At 41.1% G+C, this 26,735-nt stretch overlaps 3 protein-coding genes across 10 annotated transcripts in view; 2 read left to right on the top strand and 1 right to left on the bottom strand.

The window, feature by feature from the left end:
- Positions 1-459, bottom strand: part of Cog5 (component of oligomeric golgi complex 5) — a 310,546-nt gene extending 310,087 nt beyond the window's left edge. For 3 of the 4 annotated variants that reach the window (XM_087553191.1, XM_087553193.1, XM_087553190.1), the window contains exon 1: positions 342-459. In XM_087553191.1, coding sequence (XP_087409317.1) covers positions 342-435 — 94 coding nt within the window. In that variant the 5' untranslated portion in view covers positions 436-459. 4 annotated transcript variants of the gene reach the window in all.
- Dus4l (dihydrouridine synthase 4-like) lies at positions 388-14,832 on the top strand. Of its 4 annotated transcripts, none has more exons than XR_015622046.1 (8): positions 490-526; positions 2,880-3,018; positions 5,865-5,951; positions 6,388-6,509; positions 8,690-8,807; positions 12,227-12,349; positions 13,005-13,251; positions 13,893-14,832. XR_015622046.1 is itself a non-coding variant. In XM_087554059.1 (8 exons), exons 2-8 carry the CDS (start codon positions 2,903-2,905, stop codon positions 14,150-14,152), a joined length of 1,053 nt encoding a protein of 350 aa, XP_087410185.1. In that variant the 5' UTR covers positions 490-526; positions 2,880-2,902; the 3' UTR covers positions 14,153-14,832.
- Positions 14,833-20,233: 5,401 nt separating this feature from the next.
- Positions 20,234-26,735, top strand: part of Bcap29 (B-cell receptor-associated protein 29) — a 39,988-nt gene continuing 33,486 nt past the window's right edge. The window contains exons 1-3 of one of the 2 annotated variants that reach the window (XM_087552622.1): positions 20,234-20,395; positions 20,481-20,590; positions 23,960-24,060. In XM_087552622.1, the coding sequence (XP_087408748.1) occupies positions 20,499-20,590; positions 23,960-24,060 (193 nt within the window). In that variant the 5' untranslated portion in view covers positions 20,234-20,395; positions 20,481-20,498. 2 annotated transcript variants of the gene reach the window in all.

Raw genomic sequence — 26,735 nt, 5'->3', positions numbered from 1 at the left:
GGCATGGACAGTACAATATTTGGTCAGGAACTGGGCAGCGGCTGCGGCTGTCAGCCCCGACCATGTCGTGCAGGGTCCGGAAACTACAAAGACGTTCTGGGCGCATCAGGGTCTAGTGCAAACCCCAGCAACTGGAAACCTGGTGTTCCAAGACACCCACGGGAAGAGAGGAACACATCCCCCGGGAAACGCGTGGACATGACAATCCCGTACGCTGGGGGGCCGGGCAGAGGGGAGTGGCCAAGTCCAGACCAGAAAACTTTATGCAAGGCGACCGGTAGGGTTCTCAGGCTCTGCGCAAGGCAAAGCGACCCGGGCCCAGCCACCGTCCGACGCCTTACCGTCCTGCAAGAGCTCCTGCACGGTCGCCGCCACTGCTGCGGAACCCGAAGCCCCACGGCCTGCCACCGAGACTGTGCTGTCTCCACCTTCCATGTTGGCAAGTACCGGGTTGATGACGTCTTGCGATCGCCCCGCCCTCCAAGTGACGCAGAATCAAGGCGCCGCCCCACCTGGCCAGCCTAGGGTGAGTTTGGGGATCTAAGTGGTCCATTCCCTCCGTGCAATAAAAGAAATTTTGCCGCCCGGGCCTTCTCCCATTCCGCTCGGGACGTAGCTACCACGCCGATCTCCAACGCAAGTATTGGGCCTGAGAACGCCGGCCTCCGGCGTGGGAAAGAGGAGCATCACGGCCCTCCTCGCCCAGCACGTGGGAGCTAAGGGCTGCTCAGCCTTACCTTGTCCACGCCTTGAGTGGCAAGCCCCGGTAGCAGGCGGGATATGCTGGGGAAGAATAGTTGTTAAGCTCTGCCCTAAGTACCTTAGAAATAAAGACGCTTAAATATTCGTAACTATTAGATGAGCGAGTCTGGAGCTACACTGCATTTTGCATTAATCAGAAGATTTTCCATCATTTGTTTGACCTCAGTCACGATGCAAATAGGATCAGTTGCCTGAGACAGCGCGCCTAGTATTACATTAGATTTCAGTATTCATAGTTTATAAAACTACTTTGTTTATAATAATCATCCACGACAAATAACATTATCTGAATTATTAGATGATTTTCTTCCCTTAGCGTTCTTATTTTTTACACAAAAGGATTAACTTTAGTCCACATATTAATATGCAATAAAGTTTTTAACGCCCACTGTACACACCAGCACGAGTTTAAAAAAAAAAAATTTATCTCTACTCTAAAAGAAATTCTGGGTGTAGAAGCACATTTGACCAAAATATTATGCCCCAGTGCTGAGTGCTTCGGAGAACTTTACCTTCATCCCGTAAGTCCAGAGAGCTATTGTGATCATGGGTGTGACTTAAGCATCTTGATTCTTAAAAGCTTCTAGATCATCCTAATTTACTATCAAGATTGAAAGCTGTAGCATATTCAGAAAATTTCATTCTGAAGGAGATTTTGCCGTTTAGTCTGACCACAAGAATGAGTAAGAAAAAAAATCATGCTTTAGAAAGTCAGTAATGACGCCATTGCCACTCACCACGTCCTAATGTGTACGTTTCTGTAATGTTTAAGATTCTTCCCTCCTTTGTAATAATCTCTTAGCGGTTTACAGCCTTATCGACATAGATCATCTCTGACTCAGCTTACTTACACTCCCCTTTTCCTCTGCACAGTGTTGACACTTCCAAAGATTTCTTGCCAGCCATGGCATCCCTAAGTATGTTGGCCTTGTGTTCGTTTAGCTTACTACCAAAGGTTAAAGACTGAATTTTGAACAATTAGCCTTTTATAAGGTTAGCTTTTATCTGGCTGTAGATTACCAAGGCCAAAACAGAATATAAAAAAACAAAACAAAAAACATGAAATCAAAAGCTTTAAGTACAAGATGGGGAATATTAAACAATTTTATCACTTGGATCTCTGGCATAAAAGTTATTTACAGTGCACTTTACTTGGTAATAACTGAACATCTTCACTGGTAATATATTTAATTTTTTTTAAATAATAAAGTTTTGTCTGCCTTCTGATTCATAAAAACCTAGAATAAAAGTATCAAGATTTCTTTTTTTTAATTGTGTGTGTGTGTGTGTGTGTGTGTGTGTGTGTGTGTGTAGATGAATATGTGTGTGAGTACAAGTTCCCTCAGAGGCCAGAGGTATAGGATCCCCTGAGGCTGAGCATAGAAGTGGACATGATCCTCCCAACCTGGGTGCTAGGAACTGAACTCAGATCCTCTGCAAGAGTAGTCCATACTCTTAACCACTGACTGAGGCATATCTCCAGCCTCAAAACACCAGGATTTATTTTGAAATACAAATTTCTATTAGCGCCACCTAACTTTCCCAAATGGAATTTTTCAGATTGTCCATCATACAAAGTATTGTACGGGAAGTAATTCAAGTCAGATTCCTTGCTTTATCATGAAAGTAAAATGCATGAAATTAAAAACTAATAGGAAGTTGGTCACGGAGGCACGCCTCCATGCTGGTGTAATCCCAGCACCACAAAGGCTAGCTTTGCAACTATGTGAGCTAGCCTGTGGATATAGCAAGATCCTGTCTCAAAAAATAAGCAAAACAGTAACAACCAAACCATAACATGACACACACTAGAGGAAAACCTAGTGGTCTTCTATATCTTCTCAAAAACTACCCCATGCAATCTTTCACATCTCTTGATCCTGTAAGTAGAGGCAGAAATTGGCAAGAAAGGGAAAGAAGCTAGAATTATTTCTGCGTTCACAAGCTCATGAAAGATGAAATTACAATAATAGTTTTTTTCCAATCCTGAAAATTAAACCCAGGGTCTGCCACATGCAGCGAGCATCCTACCGTACAACAGAGCTATGTGATCGGCCCGATAATGGGGATTCCCAACAGTGAAGTACATAATTCTCTTTGCAAACTGCCTTTTTCAGTTTTGAAACCAACTTACATACACATGAGGAGTGACTCCATACCAACCACGATATGTCAAGAAAGAAAAAAAGACCCAGTAGAAATGTTTCATTCTGGACAGCTGGTAAAAGTCTGTGCCCCGATGGTTCGATATTCAAAGTAAGTATTGTTAAATGGTTAATAAGCCAATATTTAGTCCTCCTTAGATGTACTGGTTTTGTACATCCCCCCCCCCCCCCACGAGTATTATAGTCACTCGGCTGCAAAAAGCTTTTCAAACCCCTAGCTTTGGAATCATGATTTAGAGTTGAATCCTTGTGCTGACACTCAGCTGGTATATTTGTGACCTTAAGTAGATAATTTCTCCATGCTTCCCCCCCCCCCCCCCGAGAGAGTCTTAGGTATCTCGGGCTACCTAGAACTTGCTGTGTGGCTGAAGGCCTAATCCTTCTGCGCCCATATCCCAAGTGCTGGGGTTACAGGTGTATGTCATCATGACTAGCTCAGTCAATGCTGGGATCAGACTCAGAGCCTCATGGGTGTTAGTCAAGCACTGTTCCGAGGGAGCTACATGCCTAGCCCAATACCTATAAACATGATAATGTATTAGGATACATTAGGTATTAAATAGATATAAATGTACATGTGCAGGTTTTTATGGGAATATGCATCTTGGGCTACATATTGAGACTTTAATCTCCAAAAAAAATAACAAAACCAGCAAATAAACATATTTCTCCCATAGTCCCTTTTAACGGCCGAGGTTTCTGTATCTATGCAGCCTTGAGGGTCTAATTTATAAAACTGAAGCTCTGGACCCATTAAGCAATAATTCTTCGTTCCTCACACCTCCAACCCCTAGTAACTATTATGTTGCTTCCTTTCTCTATGAGTTTGATTATTCTAGATGCCTGGTGTGATTGAAACTTGTCTTTTTGAGGGTACCTAATCTCCCTTAGCATTTTGAAAATATATTTCAAGATACATCCACATAGTGCCATATGCCTGCCTTTCCTTCCTTGTGTAAGAGTGACTAGGTGGTCTACTAGGTGTATATACTGCCTTTGTTTCTCTTTTCATCGATTGGTAAACATTTGGGCTGCTTCCAGCTTTTGGCTATTTCAGCTAATGCTGCTATGAACATAGGTATTTAAATATCTCAGACCATTTCAGTTTTGGCCGAGCTATGTAGTCAAGCAGATCACATGCTAAGTCTGTGTTGCGTTTTCAGAGGAAACATGCTCTTTTCCATTAAGGCTGCACCCTTGCCTACTGCCCTGCTGCACATAAGGGTTCGGTACCTTTGACAATATTTTTCGTTTCATTCTGCTTTTTACTCACTATTCTCATTCCACTGGGTGAAAAGTGGAACCCTCGGTGATTGGCTGTGCTTTCCTTAAAGACTAATGACATTGAGCGCCCTCTGCTTCCTGATGGTTTCTTTATATTCATACTCGTTTATATTTATACTATATCGTTTCTTGAAACACTCAGCCCATGTTTGAATTGGTTTTGAGGTTTTTCATTTGTTTTCTGTGGACTACTGAGGGGTCTACATATTCCAGATGCTACTCCTATGTGGTTTGCAAGTGTTTCCTCCCAGTGTGGAGCCCTTTCCTCTCCTTAGTGGTACTAAAGCGTGATGTTTATATTTGCGTGGATTGCGTTTTGGGTGTAAAGTATTTTAAAGAAGCGTTTTGTCTTGTGTGTGTCTGTCTGTCTGACTGTGACAGAGGTGGGCGCTGGGACATATGTGCTGCTTATTTCATTCCCGAGTAAGGAGGTCAGAGATGACTTTTATGTCCGTTCTAGGGATTTGGGTTGAGTTCTCAGGCTTATTTAGCAAGCACTTTTACCCACTGAGCCATCCAGCCCACTAGCTCCTAGTACCATATTTTTAATTTTATATATGTAAGTTCATTAAGAGTTTTTTAAAATCAAAGCTAAATTTTTTTATACTGAGCTTATGCCTTACAAACTTGTTGAGCTCCCTTATGGAGTTCTATAAATGGCTTGGGACTGTCTACATGAACAATAATGTCATCTATAAAAATGGACAATCCTTTTCATGCTCTACTGTGCTGGCTAAAAGTGCTCACTATGTGGACAAAGGGTGGAGAGCAGACATCCCAGACATTACAATTTCTTTCTTTCTTTCTTTCTTTCTTTATTTTTTTTTTTTTTTTTTTTTTGAGACCAGGTCTCTCTGTGCAACCCTGGCTGTCCTGGAACTCACTCTGTAGACCAGGCCTCAAACTCAGAGATCTGCCTGCCCTACCTCCCAAGTGCTGGGATTAAAGGTGTGTACCAGCACCACCCAGCCCACATAGGATTTCTTATGAATGTTCTTCATCAAATGAAGGAAGCTCCCTAAAGTTCTGCTTTTCTGAGACTTTTAAATACTGTATAAGAATATTTTGTCTAATGTTATTTTTGTATCAGTTGACACAGCCATCATTTTTACATCCATTAGCATGTTCTTTAGTATATAATAGAGTACTTCTGATACAATCAGCTATCCTAACACTGCCCCATCAGAGAGAAAAGAAAGGCCTCACCTCATCACTGTCGGCATTGCATCTTCATTCTCAGCTTGCCTTCCATTTCCATCTGGAGAGAAGGAGTCTTTGTTAGTATGGGCAGAGGTGAGATCCCTTTGGAACGGGTAGCATCCTAAGCTGCAGGGTAGTGCTGAAGTCCTGACTTTCTCCTAGGCCTCTCTTTACAACAGATCAAGCAAGGAAGGAGAAGGTGCCTTGTTACTCCTTTTACTATGTAGTACCATACACATGGAAGTGTACACTCCCCGTGTGATCTCCACTGAGAGCAGAGAAGGCAGTTTCAGGACGAAGGCTGCATATACTTCCCAGGCCTAATTAAACACTATCACCATGAGATGGTAAAGGCACCTTGGAAGAGGGAAAATTACTCCCCATCCAACATTTTCTAACAGATGAGCCTATAGCTTTTTATATAGTGTTGATTATTGTTTTTTAAATTTTCAGTCTTTTGAAGCTTCTCCTTTCCTGTTCCTTCAGAAGAGAGAAGATTTATGTGAGGCCCTTTTCATCCTCATTCACTGCAGATTCCAGGTGGCAACTACTTCAGCCCTAAGTCTATAGTATTTAAAGCAAAAAGGAAATCTGTGGAACTTTTCGTCTTTACTCTGTCGGAATGCAAGGCCACTAGCCTGGCTCCCTTCCTCTCTCTGTTGGGACTTTACTATAATTGTTTTATAAATAATAAGGTTTTAGCTAGGTGTGGTGGCCTTTAACTGTTAAGACTCAGGAGGGAGAGCCAAACAGATCTCTGTGAGTTCTAGACCAGCTACGTAGTGAAACCCTATCTTAAAAACATAAGTGCCAAGGATTTTAGTCATACTTAGCAGGTAGACTAGGAGAAAGTATCTCTCTTTCATCCAATAAAAGTTCCATTAATAAGTATTCAGTAATTAACTAAATTGTACTTGCAAATGTGTATGATTGAAGTATTTTCTAAATTCATGATTAAAGTTTTATATGCGTGCAGGTTGGCTTTTAGAACATTAGTAAGAAAATACTCTTGTGACCTATGTTATACACCAATGATAGTGGCTGCTGATTTTGTCAGATCTGTAAAAGCCAGAGACAGTGAATTCACCACAAACCAAGGTATGTAAAACCTATAATTTGCTCAACTATTTTATATAATTAGATGCAACATGATTCAGAGGTTATATTTTATAATCCTTTAGATTTTTAAAATCTTTAGTATTTAAAAAATACTTTAGTATTTTTAGTACTTCAGTCTTTAGCCTTTTAAAAATCACAATACAGAATATCTTTTACCCTGTCAGTAATCTATCAAAATGTAAAGTCAGCCATTCTTAAGGCCACCAGCCCTAATGTTCTCATGTATTAGAATAAGTCTTGTCTAGTTGTCTTTTCCCCTCAGACTATCGTCCAGTAGCTCAACATGACTTGTCTAAGATGCGTATTGATCATGCCCCTTCCCTGCTCACAGTCCTTCTTAGAACTCCTATTGCCTAAAATAATGCCTTCTATAGGATTGCCAGGTAGAGGTGACTTCCTTCATCATTACAAACTTGTTGGAAATGAAAGTTTCCAGGCTCTACTTTAGGCCTGTGGAGACAGTTGAGAATCCCCAGTCTAGAGTTCCAGCACCTGAAGCCAGTGAGCTTCCTTAGTCCAGCCATGAATACATCTGCAGCCCTGCTTTCCATAAAGTTCTTGAGTTTGAATGTGCCTTGTTCTTGAATTTACCTACCTAGAATATCATTCCCAGGTGTGCTATCCCCAATACACACATGCACACACACACACACACACAAACACACATGCATGTGCATGCACACACACATATATACATTCTTCCATATATATATGTTCACATATATATAGCACACACCTACTCTTACCCTTGTCCATCTCTTTAAGTCTCTCACAAACACACACACACATGCACACATACACATGGGCATATACACTATACACACACATTCTCGCTATACCCACACACACACACTCATATTCCAAGGAACCTTTCTTGACCACTGTATACGCATATCTTCACCAAAAGCACAGGCTCTTTTATTGTACTGCTGTATTATTATATTTTTGTTACATCCCTATCTCTCCCTCTAAATTATAGGTTCCCAGAAGGCATGAGCTATAGAAATACCTTGTGTGTTTAACTGCTGATGGTGTTGAAAAATAGATTAGATTAGATTAGCAAGTAGGATTCTGTAACTAGGGTACTAACTGGGAAATGCGCCCTACATGCTGATGAAGGAAAGCTCATCAGTCCCCAAAACAGTGAGTTTCTGTAGAAATCTGTAATCATTTCAGAAGAGGTAATGTCTAGAAATGTGCCTTTTATAGACATCCAGGGAATTTATAGGAAGTCTTCAAAAACCCTTTGAAATATTAAGCTGCAGAATTTAACACTATCCAAAGGTGAGAAAAATATATGAAGACTAAGGAAAGCCAGTATATTTGACTATCCTAAATTTTAAACTTCTCCATGCAAGTATAAAAATGTTCTTTAAGATTAAAAAAATTAAAAAATAGACAATAAGGCTAATTTCTTTTTGAAGAAACATTACAAAATCAAAAAACAGCAAGGTGTGGTAGCAAATACCTTTAACCTCAATTCTTGGGATGCTGGGCCAGGCAAATCTCTGGCACTTGAAGCCAGCCTGGTCTACAGAGTGAATTCCAGGCCAGCCATGACTACAAAGTGAGATCCTTTCTCAAATAAACAACTAAATAATAGAGAAAAGAAACAACTAACAGATTTGAGAATAGAAAAAATACAAATAAAGATACATAAAAATTGTGTATTCAGTGTGGTGAGTTAAATGGAAACAAAGACCCTTGGTATTAATGTGCATGTACATCTGTAAACTCTTAGAAGATACTTTATTAGTGTCCATATTAAATACCTGGCAGTGCCAAATGCTTATTTAACAGCCATACTTCTAGGTAATTATCTAGGAACAGACTTATAGAACTGTGAATGCAGTTTAGACAACAGTATGTAGCCTGTCCATATTGGAGAGTGTGCCACTAAACAGCGGATGCTAAATGAGTGCACCTCCCAGATCCATGAGGAGGAGCAGGAGGGATAGCACAGTGTGGAATGGTCACACCACCATGTAACAGGATGTATAACCACTCTGGAATACAATACGAATCCCTCCTTTAAAAGAGGCTCCGTTTGCTAGGAGCATTGGAATTTTGTAAATCAGGTACTGTTTGATTTTGATTGCTGTTCTGTGAATGCTTCTTTTCTGTGAATTTTAATATCAGACTATCTTTTTTTTAAACAGGTGATTGCCCGTTGATTGTTCAGTTTGCTGCTAATGATGCAAGACTTTTATCCGATGCTGCTCTGATAGTCTGCCCCTATGCAAATGGAATAGATATTAACTGTGGTTGCCCTCAGAGGTAAAGGTCAAAGAACTTAGAGTTTTCAAATAGATTCGAAGGGAAAAATGATGAGAACATGATAAAATGTCTTTCCAGTTTTCCAAAAGTTAAAAAGGACAACCTGAGTTTTCTCCCTGAAGTCCACATGACAGAAGGGAAGAACCTATTCCACTGAATTGTCCTGTGGCCTCTGCATGCACACTCTTACTCCACACACACATACACAGCACACATATGTTAATAATCATTAATTAAGTTTTAAAGGGAAGACTAGAGTTTGAGCACTATGGTTCCAAATAAGAAAAAGAAGGAAAAGGTTATTTAAAAACATAACTCCAAAGGTCTTTTATGATGGCTGAAATGATTTATAGATTTGACTAGTTTTTTTTTAATTCCTCATCATTAGCTATCATTTGTTTTGGGGTTTGTTTGTGGGTTTTCTTTTTTGGGTGGGGGGCTCAGTTGTGATAAACACTATGACCAAAAGCAACTTGGGTAGGAAACAATTTCTTTCAGTTTATAACTCCATAGTCACACTCCAACATTGAGGGAAGACAAGGGATGTATCTGGAAGCATGACAACACCATGACCAAGGCAATGAATAAAAGAAAGTGTATTAGGGATTTACAGGTGCAGTCTAAGCCAGCATGGCAGTAAGCAGGGAGGCATAGCGGAAGCCAGCAGCTTCCATCTAGAGACACAACTATGAGGCAGAGAACTTACTGGAGCCTACCACCAATGGCACACCCCAACAAGGCTGCACCTCCTAATCCTTCCCAAATAGCTCCACTGACTAGGGAACTAAGTATTCAAGTATGTGAAGCAGCTGGAGCCGTTCTTGTTGAAACCACTTGCCACCCTCTGCCCATCCACATCATAATGCAAAAATGCATTTAGTCCAACTTCAAAAGTCCCCGTAGTCTATCAGTCACCGTCTCAACACTATTTAAAAGTTGGAATTCTCTTCTGAGACCCAAGGCTGTCTCTTACCTGTGACCTACTGTTAAATCACTAATGAAGTTCCATACTTCAAACACAGTGGCACATCCTGCAAAGGAGGAAAGGGAACATGGTGAGGAAATACTGGACAAAGCAGGCTGAAATGCAGCAGGGCAAACTCCAAATTCTGAGGATCCATGTCCAATATCAGAGGGCTTAGATAGCTTCCCTTCCAACTTTGCTGACTGCCATACTCTTCACTGTTTTGGGCTTGTTCTACTCCATGTATGCAGCTCTCCTTAGCAGCCCTCCTATGTCTCTTGTGTCTTCAGCTTAATACAGACTTCACTTGTACTACTTCACAGTGCCCTCTTGGGGTCTCCACTGAAGGACTCCCCTGCCACATGCCAGGGCTCAGTGGCTCTCCTCAACGATGGAGGAAGGTTCCACAATACTATTTCTCTCATATTTTTCATGGCACATAAAGTCAGAACCACATGGCTGAAGCTGCCAAGTTCTAGGGCCTCCTTGTGGTAGAATCTTCCCCCTTCTTGAAGTACATTTGGACAGTCAACGATTATGCAGTTGTTTTTCAGGTACAGAAAATTCCATAGGCCTTTTCCTTTTCCAAGTTACAGGCTTAGCTGGGTGAGGTCTCTCACTGAGTGCACCACTTCCTTATTCCATCAAATATCTCTGCCTCCCATCTCTTCAGCACAAGCCTTTACTCCAACGATAAATCCCTGGTGCTCCTTTTCTCCTCAAAGTGTACATTTTCCATTTCATTTTGCCCTGCTTGCTCTTTCATTGTAGATCTACTTAGGAGTTATCTAGTGACTGGTCTTTGAAAAACAGGGTGTATTGAGATCTCCTCTGCCAATACTCTTCATTTAGCCTCAGGCACATTCGTTGCCCAAACTTCACAAGAATGGTTCTCTAGCCCAGTTGTTAACATTGTTCCCTTCTAAAACCTCTTGACCTCTACAGTCCACATCGCTCTTAGAGCCTCTTTATCCTAAGCTCCCACTAGGATGGCCTGTTAAGCTCCACTTAGAGCAACACCATCCACATTCATCCACATAACAGCATGATCAGAGCCTTCACTGCAGCACCCCATTCCTGGTACCAACTTCTATTCTAGTTAGTTTTCTGTTTCTGGGACAAAACAACATGACTAAGGCAACATATGAAAGGTTTGCTGAGGGCTCCCAGTCTCAGCAGATCAGCCCGTGACCACTATGGCTGGGAGCATGGCAGCAGGCATGTAAGCATCTAAGCATCCTTCTGGAACAGTAGCTAAGACTTATATCTCTTCCATCAGCACAAGGCAGAAAGAGCAAACTGGAAACGGAGTGGATTTTAACCTCCAGTGGCAGGCACCCTCCAAAAAAGCATGCAAGGTCTCTAATCCTTCCCAAACAGTTCCACCATTGAGGATCAACCATTTAAATATATGAGCCTATGCGAGCCATTCTCATTCAAACCACCATTCTCAACATGATTTCTTATACAATCCAGGAAACATACCTCCTCAGGGGTAGCATGGCCCTCAGTAGCCAGGGCCTTTGAATATCATCATTAAACAAGAAAATACACTATAGAGATGCCTGTGGACCAATCCGATGGAGGCAGTTTCTCAATTGGTGTTCCCAGTTCCCAGATGACTAGTTTCTGTTAGGTTAATATAATGACCAAACACACTCTGTGTGGTTCTGCCTTTAACCTCACCTGTACATAGTTCCTTAAGAATCTAATGTTTACAGCAATCCCAGAAATGTGTTTTTACTGCCATGTCGTATACTCTCTAAAAGCTGATATTACTTACCTTACTATAGCGATCTTTTCCTCTCTGTACTGCAGCTACTTGACTGGGTTCAAGTATGTGTTTGAATGGATGTACTCAATAAACTACTGTGCAGGCACTGTACTAGGTAATCTGCCAATAGCCAGAATATGTCCAAAAAATAAATAAAAGTTTTAAATGTCGCATAAGCCAAATCAGAGTAGACATTTATATACTCATTAGGAGAATTAGATAAGCTGTTTAGTGCTGTTGGAATGCTGACAGCCAAAAATATCTTTCTACTGTTGAGACTGATAAAACCTCTTGTTATGTACAATAAACATCAAATTTGGAATTTTAAAAATTTGAGGTAATTGCAGTTAATATGAACACCTAAATCTGTTTTGGTTGAATGGATTCTAATTTAATACCCTCCCTTGGCTAGTGAAAAACTATTTCCTAGTACCTTTTGATCTAGGCAAGTGTTATTGTCGTTTTTTATGAAACCATTAGAAACGTCTAGTGATGAACTTTATTTAGCACCACATTCTACCCAACTAAGCTACCCAGCCAGCTATAGATCTGCGAGTTGTCAACATCTGCTTCATTCCAGATCATCCATCAATAGAGGAAGGGCCAAGGGCCGATTCAGTGCACTTAGAATTGTGTCTTCCCTTTTGTTTACAATCTACCTGCTGTGCTTGCCTCCTCAAGGTGGGCCATGGCAGACGGTTATGGAGCTTGCTTGATCAACAAGCCAGAGCTCGTTCTCGATATGGTGAGACAAGTGAGAAATCGAGTGGAAAACCCAAGGTTTTCAGTTTCCATTAAGATAAGGTAAACACAATACTCCAGTTTACTGACAAGTTTCTATATTACTTGGAAGTTTTAAAATGTTCCTTTTTGCCTAATGATGTGGGAGTGTCTGTCCTAAATAAATTAGAAGCTGATATGTGGAAATATTGAAAGATGTTTGTCTAACAAACCTAAATGCCATTTTTAAATTATAATCCTGATGAACCATGTTCTCTTTTTATTTCTTAGCAAGTAATGCATTTCTAGTTAAAAGACTTCACCAAACCCTCAACTTTCTTCAGATACTACTTAGCTAATACTTAGAAATATTCCTGGTACCAACTAGAAAACAGAAAAGATATTTATACTAAAATTTAACAATTAAAGGATGGGGGTGAAAAAAAACCAAGATTCCAACTTGGGAGGCATGCACACTATGTACTAGGATAACTTCTTTGTGTTTATCTGTGGCAGTATGCTGATGACTCAATTCCTCAAAGCCAAAAAGGAAAAGCAATGGGGAAAGGGAAAGACATTTCTCACCATATTGTTTCCAATAGTCAAATAACTAAAGCCAAGGTCTTGAATGGGAACCAATCATGGAAGAAAATCTTATTAATAGTGGCATGAAATGATAATAAATGTAGCAAATGAATTCTCAGTTAATTTAGCCTTAAAATCTGTGTGCTATACACAGCTGCAATTTTGAAATTATAGGATCCATGATGACCTGGCAAGAACCATAGATCTCTGCCGGAAGGTTGAAGCCACAGGAGTGTCCTGGATTACAGTCCATGGAAGAACAGTTGAAGAAAGACACCAACCAGTCCACTATGATGCCATTAAAATGATAAAGGAAAATGTGTCTATACCCATAGTTGCTAACGGAGACATAAGAAGCTTGAAAGAAGCAGAAAATGTGTGGCAGATGACTGGGACAGATGGTAAGAAATAAACACTGGGATCTTTTTATCATTTAATAAGGATGAAAAAGTGAAGGCGGAGGAGTAATTTGATATCCTGTTTAACACTGAGCCATATTATATAATGTCAGTTCTTTTCCTTAGAAACAGTAAATCATTTTAGAAGCAATGGCAGCATTTTGCTCCTCCTGTCATATCTGTTGACCAGCAAATCATCTTCAGATGGTCTATTTTGTTTTGTTTTATCTTTAAAAAGTGCCTAAAATAGAGATGAGAGTTCATGAATTTGAATGGTCACAGGAGCCCCAGAACTGCCAAGAAGTTTCAGTATCCCTTACAGAATTAACTGGCCAGCCCTATAGTAACTGTTTCTAGATTCAAACAGCCTGATTTATGACCACTTGGATGTCTCCTAAAGAAACAATAAGGCCAGTGAATTAATATAGATATCCTTTTAAAAATACTTGTATAAATACAATTGGTTTATCAGTGACACCAGAATCAATTTATTTCATACAGTATTATATTAATTTGTAATAAGGGTATTCTGAAATCTCAAAATAATACTTTTTTTAGTAAATACTATTACATTGAGTTTTAGCTGATAACCATGGATTCTTAGTTTATTCTTAGTTTAGTATATGTTGTGCTTTCATTTGCAGGTGTAATGGTTGCAAGAGGACTTTTAGCAAACCCAGCTATGTTTGCTGGGTATGAAGAAACCCCACTGAAATGTGTCTGGGACTGGGTTGACATCGCTCTTGAACTTGGAACTCCTTTCATGTGTTTCCATCAGCATCTAATGTATATGATGGAAAAGATAACATCAAGGCAGGAAAAGAGAGTGTTTAATGCTTTGTCAAGCACGTCAGCAGTCCTGGACTACCTTACAGACCATTATGGTGATGATTCAACTTTCTAAGTCATTGTAGTATGTATTTTTTACCTACATGGAACCAGATGAGGTTACATCCTCATATTTCTTTTAAGTCTATGGCTTTTAATATCAGTATAACAGCAATCACTGGGGCCAGACATGAAGGCCCATGTCTCTTATCCAACTACTCAGAAAGCTGAATGAAGATGTTTGGAAATTCTAGGCCAGCAAAACTCTATCTGAAAGAACAAATGGAACTTTTCCATAACTGTAAGAACTCAGTCCTGGGGCTGTAGAGATGGCTCACCAGTTAAAGCCTTGGCTGCTCTTCCAGAGGACCTGGATCCAATTTCCAGCTCCCAAGTGGCTGCTCACTACTGTCTGTAACTCCATTTCCAGGGGATCCCACATGCTCTTCAGGCCTCCTCAGACACCAGCTAAGCATATGGTGTACAGACAAACATGCAAGCAGAACATTCATACACATAAAACTAACAACAACAAAGTCAGCCCTGTACCCTTCCTCATGGGTTCCACTTCAGTAGATCGTGAGCAGACCCAGAAATTTTAAAGAACTCAGGACCTTCCAACATCCAATAGTCCCAGATCAAATATTGGAAAACTCTGCTTCTAATCTTTATGGGTGTAGTGGATGGGTGGGGGTGGAAGTTTTACTAAAGGTATTCTGTTTTTAAGTGTTTTAAATAAAACTTTTCTAACAGCAAGAAGGTGTGACTCAAGTTAACAAGAAGCACATCTTAATTTTTTGAACGTTCACAGGTAGTAGTATGAATGTCCACATCCATATAAAATGAAAAAGAACAAGAAATTCTGGGTAGAATTATATTCAGAGTATACATTAAAGTTTTTTAATTATAAAATCAAATTTACTAATTGAATATATACTTGAAGGTAGTTATGTTGTGTCTAAATGAATTTAGTTACATTTGATGTCAGCTGTAATTTCAAAGTAAGATTAGGGACAACAAAAAGGTTCAGTGGGTAAAGTTGCTTACGTGGGCCAAGCCTGATAGCCTGAGTTCGATCCCTTGGACCCATGTAGTAGAAGAAAATCATTTCCTCAGAGTTGTCTCTCAGGGATCCACACATTCACTCACGTACATAAATAATAATTCTTTAACAATTGTGTGGAGCTCTTTGAGTGACAGCAAATTTAGTTCTTTTGAATCTCTCTAGATTATTAGGTTACTAATGAGCTGGCCAGAGTACTTTGTTCTACCAAGATGAAAATGGTGGGTGAGAACCCTTTCCAACACTGGCTTTAGCAGTGTTTATATCCCCAGCCTTTGACAGAAGGAGCTAGCCTTGGCAACAGCAGGTGTTGGTACTCTAGTATTAGGATTCTTATGCAGGCCTCAAGTAACAGGGCCTTTAGTCCGAGTTATCCAGTGTTAGAACTCTGGATAGTGTAGGTCTGGGAAGTGGAACTCTTCAACGTTGACAGCAGCTATTTTTACAGCTTGGTCCCATGATTCTCAAACCATGATTTTTCCCAAACCCTGAATAACAGCCTCTATGACTAAGAAGTTCTTTGGCCACTGAGATTTGACAGCTCTCGAGAACTCTACTAGCTGCCATGGCCTGCAGCTTCTCTCCAAATCTTCTAGCCTCTCTTCAACCTCAGCTCCTCATCCTCTCTTACCTCTACTGTTCTTGTACCTGCCCTGGTCCCTGTGCCCAGCCGTTCAGCTACCTCTTTCTGTTGTGACTGTCACCACTGGACGAACAACTCCTCCTTTTGCTGTTGTTGTTACTGGCCTCGAAGCCTGTGTTCCCTGAGGATGTCAAAGCTACCAGCTGCTCCCACGCTCTGCTGCTACACTGCACTGTCGTCCCAGCTATCATATGTAAGTTGCCCATTTAACCAGTGATTGATATCATCAGAGGGCAGGCAGGGCTACGGAGAAAGCTAGGTTGTTAAGGAGCTTGTAGCACAATCTATTGTCCTAGATGTGATCCCCAGCATCCGTGTAAAAATAGAGGTGTCAGAGCTGGAGCGATGGCTCAGTAGTTAAGAGCACTTACCCTTGCAGAGGACCTGGTTTCAGATTCCAGTACCTACATGGCTCACAAACATCTGTACCTCCAGTTCCAAGGGATCTGACATCCTTTCTACATAAGACACCAGGCATGCATGTGGTACACATACATACATGTAAGCACGCACACGTGCACATAAATCTTTAAATAAATAATCCAGTTGCGGGGCTGGGGATTTAGCTCAGTGGTAGAGTGCTTACCTAGGAAGCGCAAGGCCCTGGGTTCGGTCCCCAGCTCCGAAAAAAAGAACCAAAAAAAAAATAATAATAATAATCCAGTTGCATTGGCATACACTTAACCCCAGTGCTCTGGAGGCAGAGACAGATCTAGCCTGACTAGTTGGATATCCAAAGAGCAACACCTAAGATTGACCTCTGACTCTCACAAAAGGCATATGCACACACACACAAAAGTGGGCAAGAAAGCCACTCAAGAGAAGCCTTTTATTGGTCCTAATGTCGCTTTACTAAAGATGAAAGCACAGGAGGTTGTCTTCCCGGCTGCCTGAAAAGGAAGCCAAACTGCATGTTCATATGGCCAGGGAATGAGCGTTTGCACCAACAGTGTGAGGCCATGCAAATAAAAACTCAGTTGTGCCAATCATGTTACCATTCCTGTTCCCCCAGACACAGGAGTCCCTTTCCCAGGCCACTGGAAGTGCTTCCCTCAGAGCTGGGCAACAACAGCTGATTGTAGTACTACCTGACATCGTTATTTACACACACATCAAAACGATTGTTTTTTAAGGTGATTGCCCTAGTTAGTGTTTAACTGCTGTGAACAGACACCATGACCAAAGCAAGTCTTAGAAAGGACAGTATTTGTTTGGGGCTGGCTCATAGGTTTGGAGGTTCAGTCCATTATCAAGGTAGGAGCAGGGCAGCATCTAGGTGGGCATGATGCAGGAGGAGCTGAGAGCTCTACATCTTTATCTGAAGGCTACTAGCAGAATACTGACTTCCAGGCAATGGAAGGTCTTAAAGCCTACACCCACAGCGACACACCTACTCCAAAAGGGCCACTCCTTCTAATCGCGTCACTCCCTGGGCTGAGCACAGACAAACCGTCACAGTGATTTTATGATTTATAAACAAGGCTTGCCACTTGAACAGCACCCCAGAGAGAGGAGGGTCCCTGAATTTCTCACTTAAGAGATTCAGAATTCTGGTACATAAATCTGTCCTAAAACCAAATGGATCAGCAGGTAAAGCCACTTGCAGAGTAATCTTGATGACTAAATTTGATACCCCAAACTTGTGCAAAATACAAAGAGAAAACCAATTCTGCTGAGTTTTCCTCTGACCTCTACATATATGCTGTAGTATATACAATGCCCTTACACACAAACACACACAATACACATCGTACACAGCTAGAATTTTTTATTTTAATTTAAAATATTAGAGGATAGTAACTAGGTTTTGATAGTAAAACTAAATTTTATAGTTTTTCATGATATTGTTGTGGCTCAATATTGCTAGAAGCTTTTATTAATGAAGAGTGTAGACAACAAGAAGTCTCTGGGTGGAATCAAAGTTGAGTACTAAAGTATCACTGAATGTCAAAACCAGGAAGGCTGTAGGTTGTCTACAACTGTTTACCTCAAGCTGTTTGAGACGTGAACTACTTTTAACATGAGCACGGGGCTGCTACTTTTTCCTGGTTTTTCTGTGCTCTCTCTCTTCAGTTTATTCCGTGGAAGTAACAACGGAAGTGAGTCCTCATTCTGGCCCTGTGGACTGTGGGAAGTGAGCAAGGAAGGGCAGATCCCAACCTTCTGTGCTGATTTCTCTTCCTTATGATCAGATATGTTTGTGATAAAGTTTTTAAATCAACTTAAATGTTGGTGATTTGTTTTCTAGGGGGTTGTCTTGTGCTGGGAGTTGGACTTGAAGCCTCGTGTATGCCCGGCAGGCAGTACCACTAAGCAAAGTAACCGCAACCCTGAAACGTAGTCTATACTCTGCACTTCCTTACACACGTCATGCTCCCCGTAGAATTGTACCCTGTGGCACAGCGCTTGTGTTCGCAGTAACGGGCGTAAGGATGAGGTGCAACCCCACGCTGCTGTCTGCAGGAATCCTTTGCAGAGGCCTCCACTCGGGGGGAAGAGGAATTCTTGACTGTGCCACTAAAAAGGGGGTGGGGGGGGACGGGGGATTGCAGGGACTCAGTATGAGGCAGAACTGGAGTTGATTACTGCTGAACTGGAGCCTGTGCAGCCACAGGAAGAAAAAGTAAGCAAATGATGAGGAAGACATTTGACATCCACCTTTGCCCTCCACCACCATATACACATGCATGTAAACTGCAAAACCTGTTTTAAAGATCTTACAGATTTAAGCATAGACATGTATAACAGACACTTAGCAAAAAGACAACACAAACCCAAGTGAGCATGGGCTGCTCAAAGGTCTTAGCAACAGCTGCAACCGCTTTTCAGACGATTTCAAGCCTTCTGAAATTACTTTTCAGTAAATGAGAGCACAGTGGTTGTAAAGTGCATTGGAGGGTAAGGTACAAGCAAAACCAAGGTTGCGTAAGAATGTAGGTCAGGTCTTCCACCATAAACTTGGAAGTCCTGGGAGAAAAAAAGGTTATAGCTTATAAAGGGGAAAGGCCAGTACTCATATATAGACAGGCTTTAAGCATGGTTCACTGTCATTTTATGAAAATTTAAAATTTTTCTAATTAATATCATGAAGGCAATTATTACAGCAAATTTTGCTAACTTTGCTGAATTCTTGGCTTTCAGTGGGCATGAGACGTCTACTGGACTCCTAAAGGCTTCTTTGCTTTCCTAAGTCACTTTAGTTTTTTCTATCTATTCTGCTCTACTTTGTTACATTTCTGAGATTTGCAAAGATATATATATAAATAAAATAAGTGTATTCACATATGTTGAAAACCTGGAGGTATTTAGAGCTCCCTTTTAGATTCTTAGTCTTGTTAATAAAAGAGTGCCAAGGCTTTTTTAAAGGACAATCTTATTAATTTGCAGTAAAAAACAAACACGGTATCCAAGGGGATGGAGAACCGGAAGAGACAAAAGTTACACCTTTAGGCATAAAGGGTCCAATAACACTGCCTTGTTCAGAAGTGGAGGTCTACCAGCAGTTCCGGGAGGGGACAGGCATTCAGAGAATGAGAAAGCCCAGTATCAACAAAAATCTAGCTTAGGCTTTTGGCCATCCACTAAAGAAAAACAAACAAAGGCAGGTGTTAGACTTTTCTGAATTACAACACAGAAAACCAAGCAAGCTTACTACTGCCACACAGCATAAGGAGGCTCCTTCAAGGACCGCCATCTTGGGATGTGTAAGTGCTGCTTCTTTTCTTATTAATGGAATAATCATTCCTCCCACCTCTTCAACATGTCTCCAAGTGAATCAGATTTCCTGGGTAGCGGACTCCTGGCCAGCTTAAGGGAGGAGACAATAGTATCTTTGGAGCAGATCAAGATGTCAGGTCTCCACATAGAGCAGGACTATTCCAGGAATTGGCCAGAAAACCTAAGGAGGGCCAGTTGTTAGGTTTTTCTTTCTAGTGTCACCATGGAAACCGGAGGTAGAATGCAAAGTTAACCCTGAGGAAGTCCACCCTCAATGGTTTGGTTTCTAGGGCCTATCTAGTTATCTAACAGAATATGGTTAGATAAACGAGTATACCCATGCAGTTCCCAAACAGCTAGCTCCCTGAAGCTGCCTGGTCCTACCGATGGACAAGGAAAACAGCACGCAAAACACATTCTGTCTCAAGAACAAAATGCTCCACAAACCCCAAGGCCTGGGCCTTAGCTTAAATTTAGGTTAATTCAGGGCAGGGAGGCAAGTTGCCACCATAGAGCACCTGGCCGGATCTGACCCCAGCCAAACAACTGGCTTCCATCATCTGGGATCAGCCGCACCCTTCGCGGGTACCGAGCCCGCGTGAAGGAGCCTCAGTCACCTCACGCCGCGCACCAGGAAACAACGGCCGTGGAAAGCGCGGTCGCGCCAGTGTGACCTCAGCCGGGCTTGGCGCGCTCCCAGCGGCGTGTGACGTGCGCGCGCAGGCGGGCGGCGGGGCACGCGGAGCGATCGGCGGCGGGTAAGCCTGACTAGCGGAGGGCGGCTCCGCTGATGAACGTGTTTGGAGGCTCCGGCCGCGGCGTCGGACCGCCCGGGGCCGCCATGGGGCCGGGGGAGAGCCTGCGGGGCCGTCCGGCACACAGCCTCGTCACCCGGGGTTAGATGGACTTCCTCCGGGGCCCGCGCCGCGTGTCTGTCCGTTCACCCATGTTTTTCTGAAATTGAAATCTTTCTCTGTATAGGTGTGAAGAAAACAAACCATGACAATCCAATGGGCGGCGGTTGCCAGCTTTCTTTATGCCGAAATAGGACTCATTTTAATCTTCTGTTTGCCCTTTATTTCTCCTCAGAGGTAGGAAACCTTCAGATCCTTAACGTTACCAAATGTTTGATAAACTTCTTCAGGCTGAGGCATGTGATGCTTTTCATAAAGTTAGAAAGTTTTGAGAGGGCCTGTTGGGTGGCTCAATAGAGCCCTGGCAGCCAAGGGAGAGAATTTCAGTTCGATACCCGGAAACCACAAAGTTGTTTTCTAACCTGCACACACTTCCACTCCGGGTCTCACAGAAACATACATGCGTGCACATAAATACACGATACATACATATAGTAAATGGATAATTAAATAAAAGTTTGAGAGCCAATTATATAAAAGGTAGTCATTTAAAAATGAAAATCAAATTTGCTATCTGGTAACTATTAAAAAGCTTGATTATGTGTACAAACATATTTTTTTCACCTCCTTTTTTAAAATAACTCAGTCTTTTTGGTCTTGAGTACAGGTACAATAAAGCCGTGGCTGTGCCTTGGACATCTGTCCTGTCTTCATGGTGTACCTCTCTCTCTCTCTCTCTCTCTCTCTCTCTCTCTCTCTCTCTCCCTCTCCCTCTCCCTCTCCCTCTCCCTCTCCCTCTCCCTCCCTCCCTCCCTTCCTCCTTCCCTCCCTCCCTCTCCCCCTCCTACCTTCCCCTCCCCCTTCCCCTCCCCCACAAATTGCCCTGAATTTGAGCAGAGAAAAACGTGTGGATGCACAAATGTTAACTTGGGACAATAGAATTGACGGCCTCGGGGTCCAAGCCGTCTTTCAAAACCTTAAAACTCCTCATCTGCTTGGATTTCAGCTCTTCTCTATCCTTGTCTCCATACCAGCGCCTTCTCCTTCCTGACAAGAAGTAGTAAATCATACTGTAGGAAGGGGTGTACCAAGTTATTTCCACCAACCCATGGGTTCTATAGATCACATGCTTAAGGCCAGAAAGGTTATGTTTCATAACCTAAGTCACCTAACTGGTCTGTGTCAGACTCCAGATAAGATCCTGAACTTGCAATCAGACAATGCTGTCCCTGTTCTTTATACCTCAGATTTCAAAAGCAGACATGTTTTGCCTTTGGTATCTTGTGAGAGAGTCTTACATATTCAAAAAGTCATTTTTCATGCACAACGGATTTTTAAATAAGGCTTAGAGACTTAGAGGGGAAAAAAGTCATCAGAAGAATTTATAGACCAGTCTTTTTCTTCTTGCTGTTTACAGTTTTGTACCCACCCTGATCTAGTAGCTATGGAAGTGTGGATAGGAACATATGATATATGAGTATTCTCATGTAAGAACATGTGGTACCTATGCACAGGAATCACCTGTGCCCCTCCATGTGTTTATCCACAGTGTGTATGCTCTCTTCAGAGTCTTCCTTTAGTCTATCTGGTCTTTTCTCCTGTAGTGAAGTGGTTGGAGGTACATAATGCTCAGAATAACAGTTTTCATTTGACTTTGTGTCATTATATGACCTTGAGAAATTACATACCTTCTCTGGTCAGTTTTCCAGTTTTCCTGGTAATAGTAGTGTGGACTTCATATGGTGTTGTGGTAATTAGATGAGGTAGTGCACCACCAATAATATTTCAACTCAATACATATTAGCTATTATCGTCTCTTAAATTCAGTCTACTGCAAACTCCCAAGAGGGCCTTTTTAGAAACTTGTTAGATTCCCTCTTTTGTTGACTCTTGAAGACGTAAACAAATTTGCATTTGGACCTACATCAAGCTATTGCCGCTTACATTCTTTTTTTAAAAAAATGTTTATAATGTTAAATTTAAATAGAGCCTATAAAATTGCTTTGGATTTGGTCATCAAGGCAAAGAACCGATTCACCTGCGTCTGGCTTCTCCCCTTCAACTTGAAGTTATTGTCGATAGTTCCTTTCAACTTGTATTAATAATTTGCCCTATCTTAAGGTAAAAATTTTCAGTTGTGTTTGTGAAGTATGTTCACATGTGAATTACCTTGACACCTCCCTTTGACCCAATGTATTACGAATTTAAATACTTCGGTTGACTGTTTGACAGCTTTCCAGTTAGAGGATGGAGGGATTAGCCACTCGTAACTTGTATCATTTCTTGTGTCTGTGGCTTTGCTTATGCTGCTCCGTCTGTCTAGACTGTTTGCTCATCTCATTTCCTCCGTTCTGACCTTGACCTAGGTAATGGATAAATTATATGAGTATTTACACACATGAATGTTTATCAAGATATATACGGAGTTTGGTTTTTTCACTTTGCATACATGCCATATCTCAGTCATTTTAGATTCGTTTTTGCTTAAAGAACGAAATTATTTTAGTGAGTGTAAATGATAGAAGCACACCATATAAAAATATACTTGCAGAAGCCAAAATGTTGATGCATGCTTATACCTGCAGCACTTAGCAGGCTAAAGCAAGAGGACTGCAACTTCAAAGCCAGCTTTGACAAGTTCCGTGCCAGCAGAGGCTACACAGCAAGACACTGTGTCTAATAAATAATTAGAGAATTAGGTGTTCCTAAGTGTTAGATCAAAAGACTTCCATTATTTCTGAGACAGTTCTCTAACTGGGAAAAAAGAAGTAGCTTTCATCCAAAATGTGACAGATTGAGAATTTCCTTTTGGGCTGGTGAGATAGTTCAGTTGGTAAAATGCTTGCTGTAGAAGATGGAGAACCTTAGTTTGATTCCTACAGTCTGTGGGGGAAAGCCAGGTGTGCTGCAGAGGTTTATAATCCCAGTGCGGGGGAGGCAAAAACACACAGATACTTAGAGCTCACTAGTCAGTCAGCCTGCCTCATCGATGAGTCCCGAGTCTCTAAGCAAGGTAGAAAGGCTGGACTCCTGAGGAACAACATCTCAGGTTGACTCTTTACACTGTGGAGTCTACAGGCATGAGTGCATGTGCGCAAACCAATGCCTCACTTCTTTTTAAGGTTCTGCTCATCATGAAAGATAACTTTTTAAAGTTATTTTCAGTCAGGCAGTGGTAACGCACACCTTTAATCCTGCCACTCAGAATGCAGAGACAGGCCTAACTCTGAGTTCAAGACCACCCTGGTCTAGAGTTCCAGAATGGCCAGGGCTACACAGAGAAACCCGGTCTGGAAAAACCAAAGCCAAAGCCAAAAATAAAGTTATTTTCACTTTAGAATATTTAAACCATCAAGTATCATAGTATTTACAAATAATAAAAATAATTAAATAATTATTTTTTCTATTTATTATTCATAATAATATTTTCTATTCATGAGTTATTCTGTCATGAAAGAGGATGAAAAACTTTTAAAATTAAATCTTTATTTTTGCCACGCTATTATCAAAATATTATTTCAGTATTTTAAAGACATTGCAGACCTGCTCTTGGTTTGTCTGCTGTTTGGTTGTTTGCTCATCTAATCTAATTGTAATGCTTTACAGATGGCACAAGATTTTTTCCTTTAGTGTCTGGACCAAGATCGCCAGCTTCTGGAACAAAGCCTTTCTTACCATTATAATTCTATTGGTCGTTCTGTTTCTAGGTAAGTGCCAGCTACTCCTCCTTTGGATCCATGTCTTTGCAATAAATCATCTAGGCTTTCATTGGTTAGGTTGATGTCATTGATATATTGAAAGACTTTTATATATTGACATTAGGTAATTATAGCTCTTTTGATACATATTTATACTATTTTATATACACAAATTTTAGGTGCAGTGATTCTTAACCTCTTTTAGGCTACTTTAAAGTTTAAATGCAATAACAAGTGGCCTTCTTTCAAGTTGCAAGAGGATGGACAGTTATAGTCTTTGTTATATGTTGTCCTGGCACCCAGGGGCTTGGCTTGTATGCAGCAAACGAATGGAATAATAGACTTTTAAGAGAGTCTTAGACAGTGTGAGTCTTCATTGACACCTGATTAAAAGCAACAGCTATAGTGGCTACTGCCAATTTTTTAATATTAAGTGACTATTATATAATATTGCTAAATTTTCGCTTTACTTGTGATAGTTGTATAGGATCTTTATGGGTCAGAAGTCTATATTTGTAGATAACAGTTTTATTGAAATGTCACCATTCTCCCTTTTGCATATGGTCTGTCTTAGGATTTCATTGCTATGAAGAGACTATGACCAAGGCAACTCTTATAAAGAAAAAACATTGAACTGGGGATAGCTAACAGTTTCAGATGTTTAGTCTATTATCATTATGGTAGAAAGCGTTATACCATGCAGGCAAGCATGGTGCTGGAGAAGGAGCCAAGAGTTTAACATCTTGATCTGAAATCAGCAGAAGGAAACTTGTGTGCCATACATACTAAGTGTAGCTTGAACATTGGAGACCTTAAAGCCCACACCCACACCTCCTCCCACAAGGCCATGTCTCCTAATAGTGCCACTCCCTATGGGCCAAGCATTCAGACACATGAGTTTCTGGGTACCATGCCTATTTAAACACCATATGGTCTATGCCTCTTTCCATGGACAACCCCACAGGTCAATATTGCAGCTGTCCAGCCCTAAAAACATCCATTGTTTATCCTTTTGCCTAAAGCATTTGTGGTCTATCCCTTGGATTAAAAAGAAGAAAGTTACTAATAGTTTTTACATAGGAATATGTCTGAGAAGATGCATGCTGAAATACTTAGGGGAAAATATGAATGAGACTTTGGGTTTAAAAACAAAGCAAATAATGACATTCAAAATTTGAATTCACATGGTAGGATTATAGAAGCGTACTGGAAAGATTGAGCAGTCCTAACAAAAAATTCTAAATTTAAAAATTTGAGTCTAAAGAATTGAAAACATTTTTGCATGAGCATGCTGGCACCGGTGGAAAATTCTACCCCTCACTTTGTGTGATAGATTAGAGTCCAAATCCAAGAACAGTAAAGACATTGTCTGAAATTAACTTCAGGCTTATACCTATAAAGTATGTATAAAGTGTAAGTGGATGTTGTTTACAGTTGAGTAATATTCAAAATTCTTAACAGCAGCAAAAACAGCAAGTCTGATAATGAGCATTTTACAGGAAATATGCAGCCTGAATGAGTTTTTCAGCAGGTTATAAATATCCATGGTAATGATACTTCATATGTTAAAAGTAGAGCTAGTAGGTTTCCAAAACAGAAATCCCACAAGCCTTCATAATCACCATGTTCTTTTAGACATGACTGGGACCAGCAAGATTAAGTGACTTGTCTTAAGATTACCTACCCACTTCTTGCAAGTGTCACTTAGCTTTTAATACACATTGCAAAATGTTTTTCCTAGGAACTTCCTTCTAATGCTCAAGTGGTGGGTTAAGTGGGTTTACTGGTACCAACTTGGAACCGTCACCACTGTGTTTAATGTTGTTTTATACAAAGATGTGTTTACGTTCTAAACACTAACCTTTGAAGTAGAGTTGGTCCTCCTTATAAAAGTGAGAGCATCCACTGTGAAGGAGTATAGAATTGTTAAAACTGGAAGGGAAGCGAGATGTGGTGGCACTCAGGAGGCAAAAACAAAAGTAGTAGATAGATCTGTGAGTTCAAGGACATCTAGAGCTCTATAATGAGGCCCTGTCTCAACAACATCAACAACAACAACCCAAGAAGGAAATTGTGTCAAGTTTTGATGGATTTGTATTTTACTTGAAAATGTCAATATTGGACATGATGTGTTATTGTTAGTACTGTACACTAAATCTCCATCCACATATCAACACAATAAAGTAGTAAAGCAGTAGAGAAAACTGATCATTACTGAGCCACCAACTACCTGAATGACTTTGGAATGGCATTGTGTGTCTCTTAGTTTGACATGTGTCTGTGAAATAAAAGAATGAGAAATAATCGCAAGTCTTTAAGAGGTATCAAAGTGTCTACCGAAAGCGATCACTCACCTGTGTAAGAAAAGAGAGCCATAGGAGAGTCTTTTCGCTACAGTTCTCAGAAACCAGCTTGCCCGCACTTGAGCAACAAAGGAGAATTTAAAAAGCGGAGGGAGGGAGGGAGGGAGGGAGGGAGGGAAGAGAAGAAGCAGAAGCAGCAGCAGAAGAGAGAGGGGGGGGGAGAAGGGAGGGGGGGAGAGAGAGAGAGAGAGAGAGAGAGAGAGAGAGAGAGAGAGAGAGAGAGAGAGAGAAAAATTTTATAATAAAATAGGAGTTGTTTCAGTGGGGTGCAGGCAAAGGAGGAAGCCAGATTCCGAGGGAGGTCTAGTACTAGTAATTGAA

Source organism: Rattus norvegicus, chromosome 6 (genome assembly GCF_021556685.1).
Source record: "Rattus norvegicus strain SHRSP/BbbUtx chromosome 6, alternate assembly SHRSP_T2T, whole genome shotgun sequence".
Taxonomy (NCBI): domain Eukaryota; kingdom Metazoa; phylum Chordata; class Mammalia; order Rodentia; family Muridae; genus Rattus; species Rattus norvegicus.
Note: the sequence above shows the minus strand (reverse complement) of the source record. Positions and strands in the feature narration are given on the sequence as shown.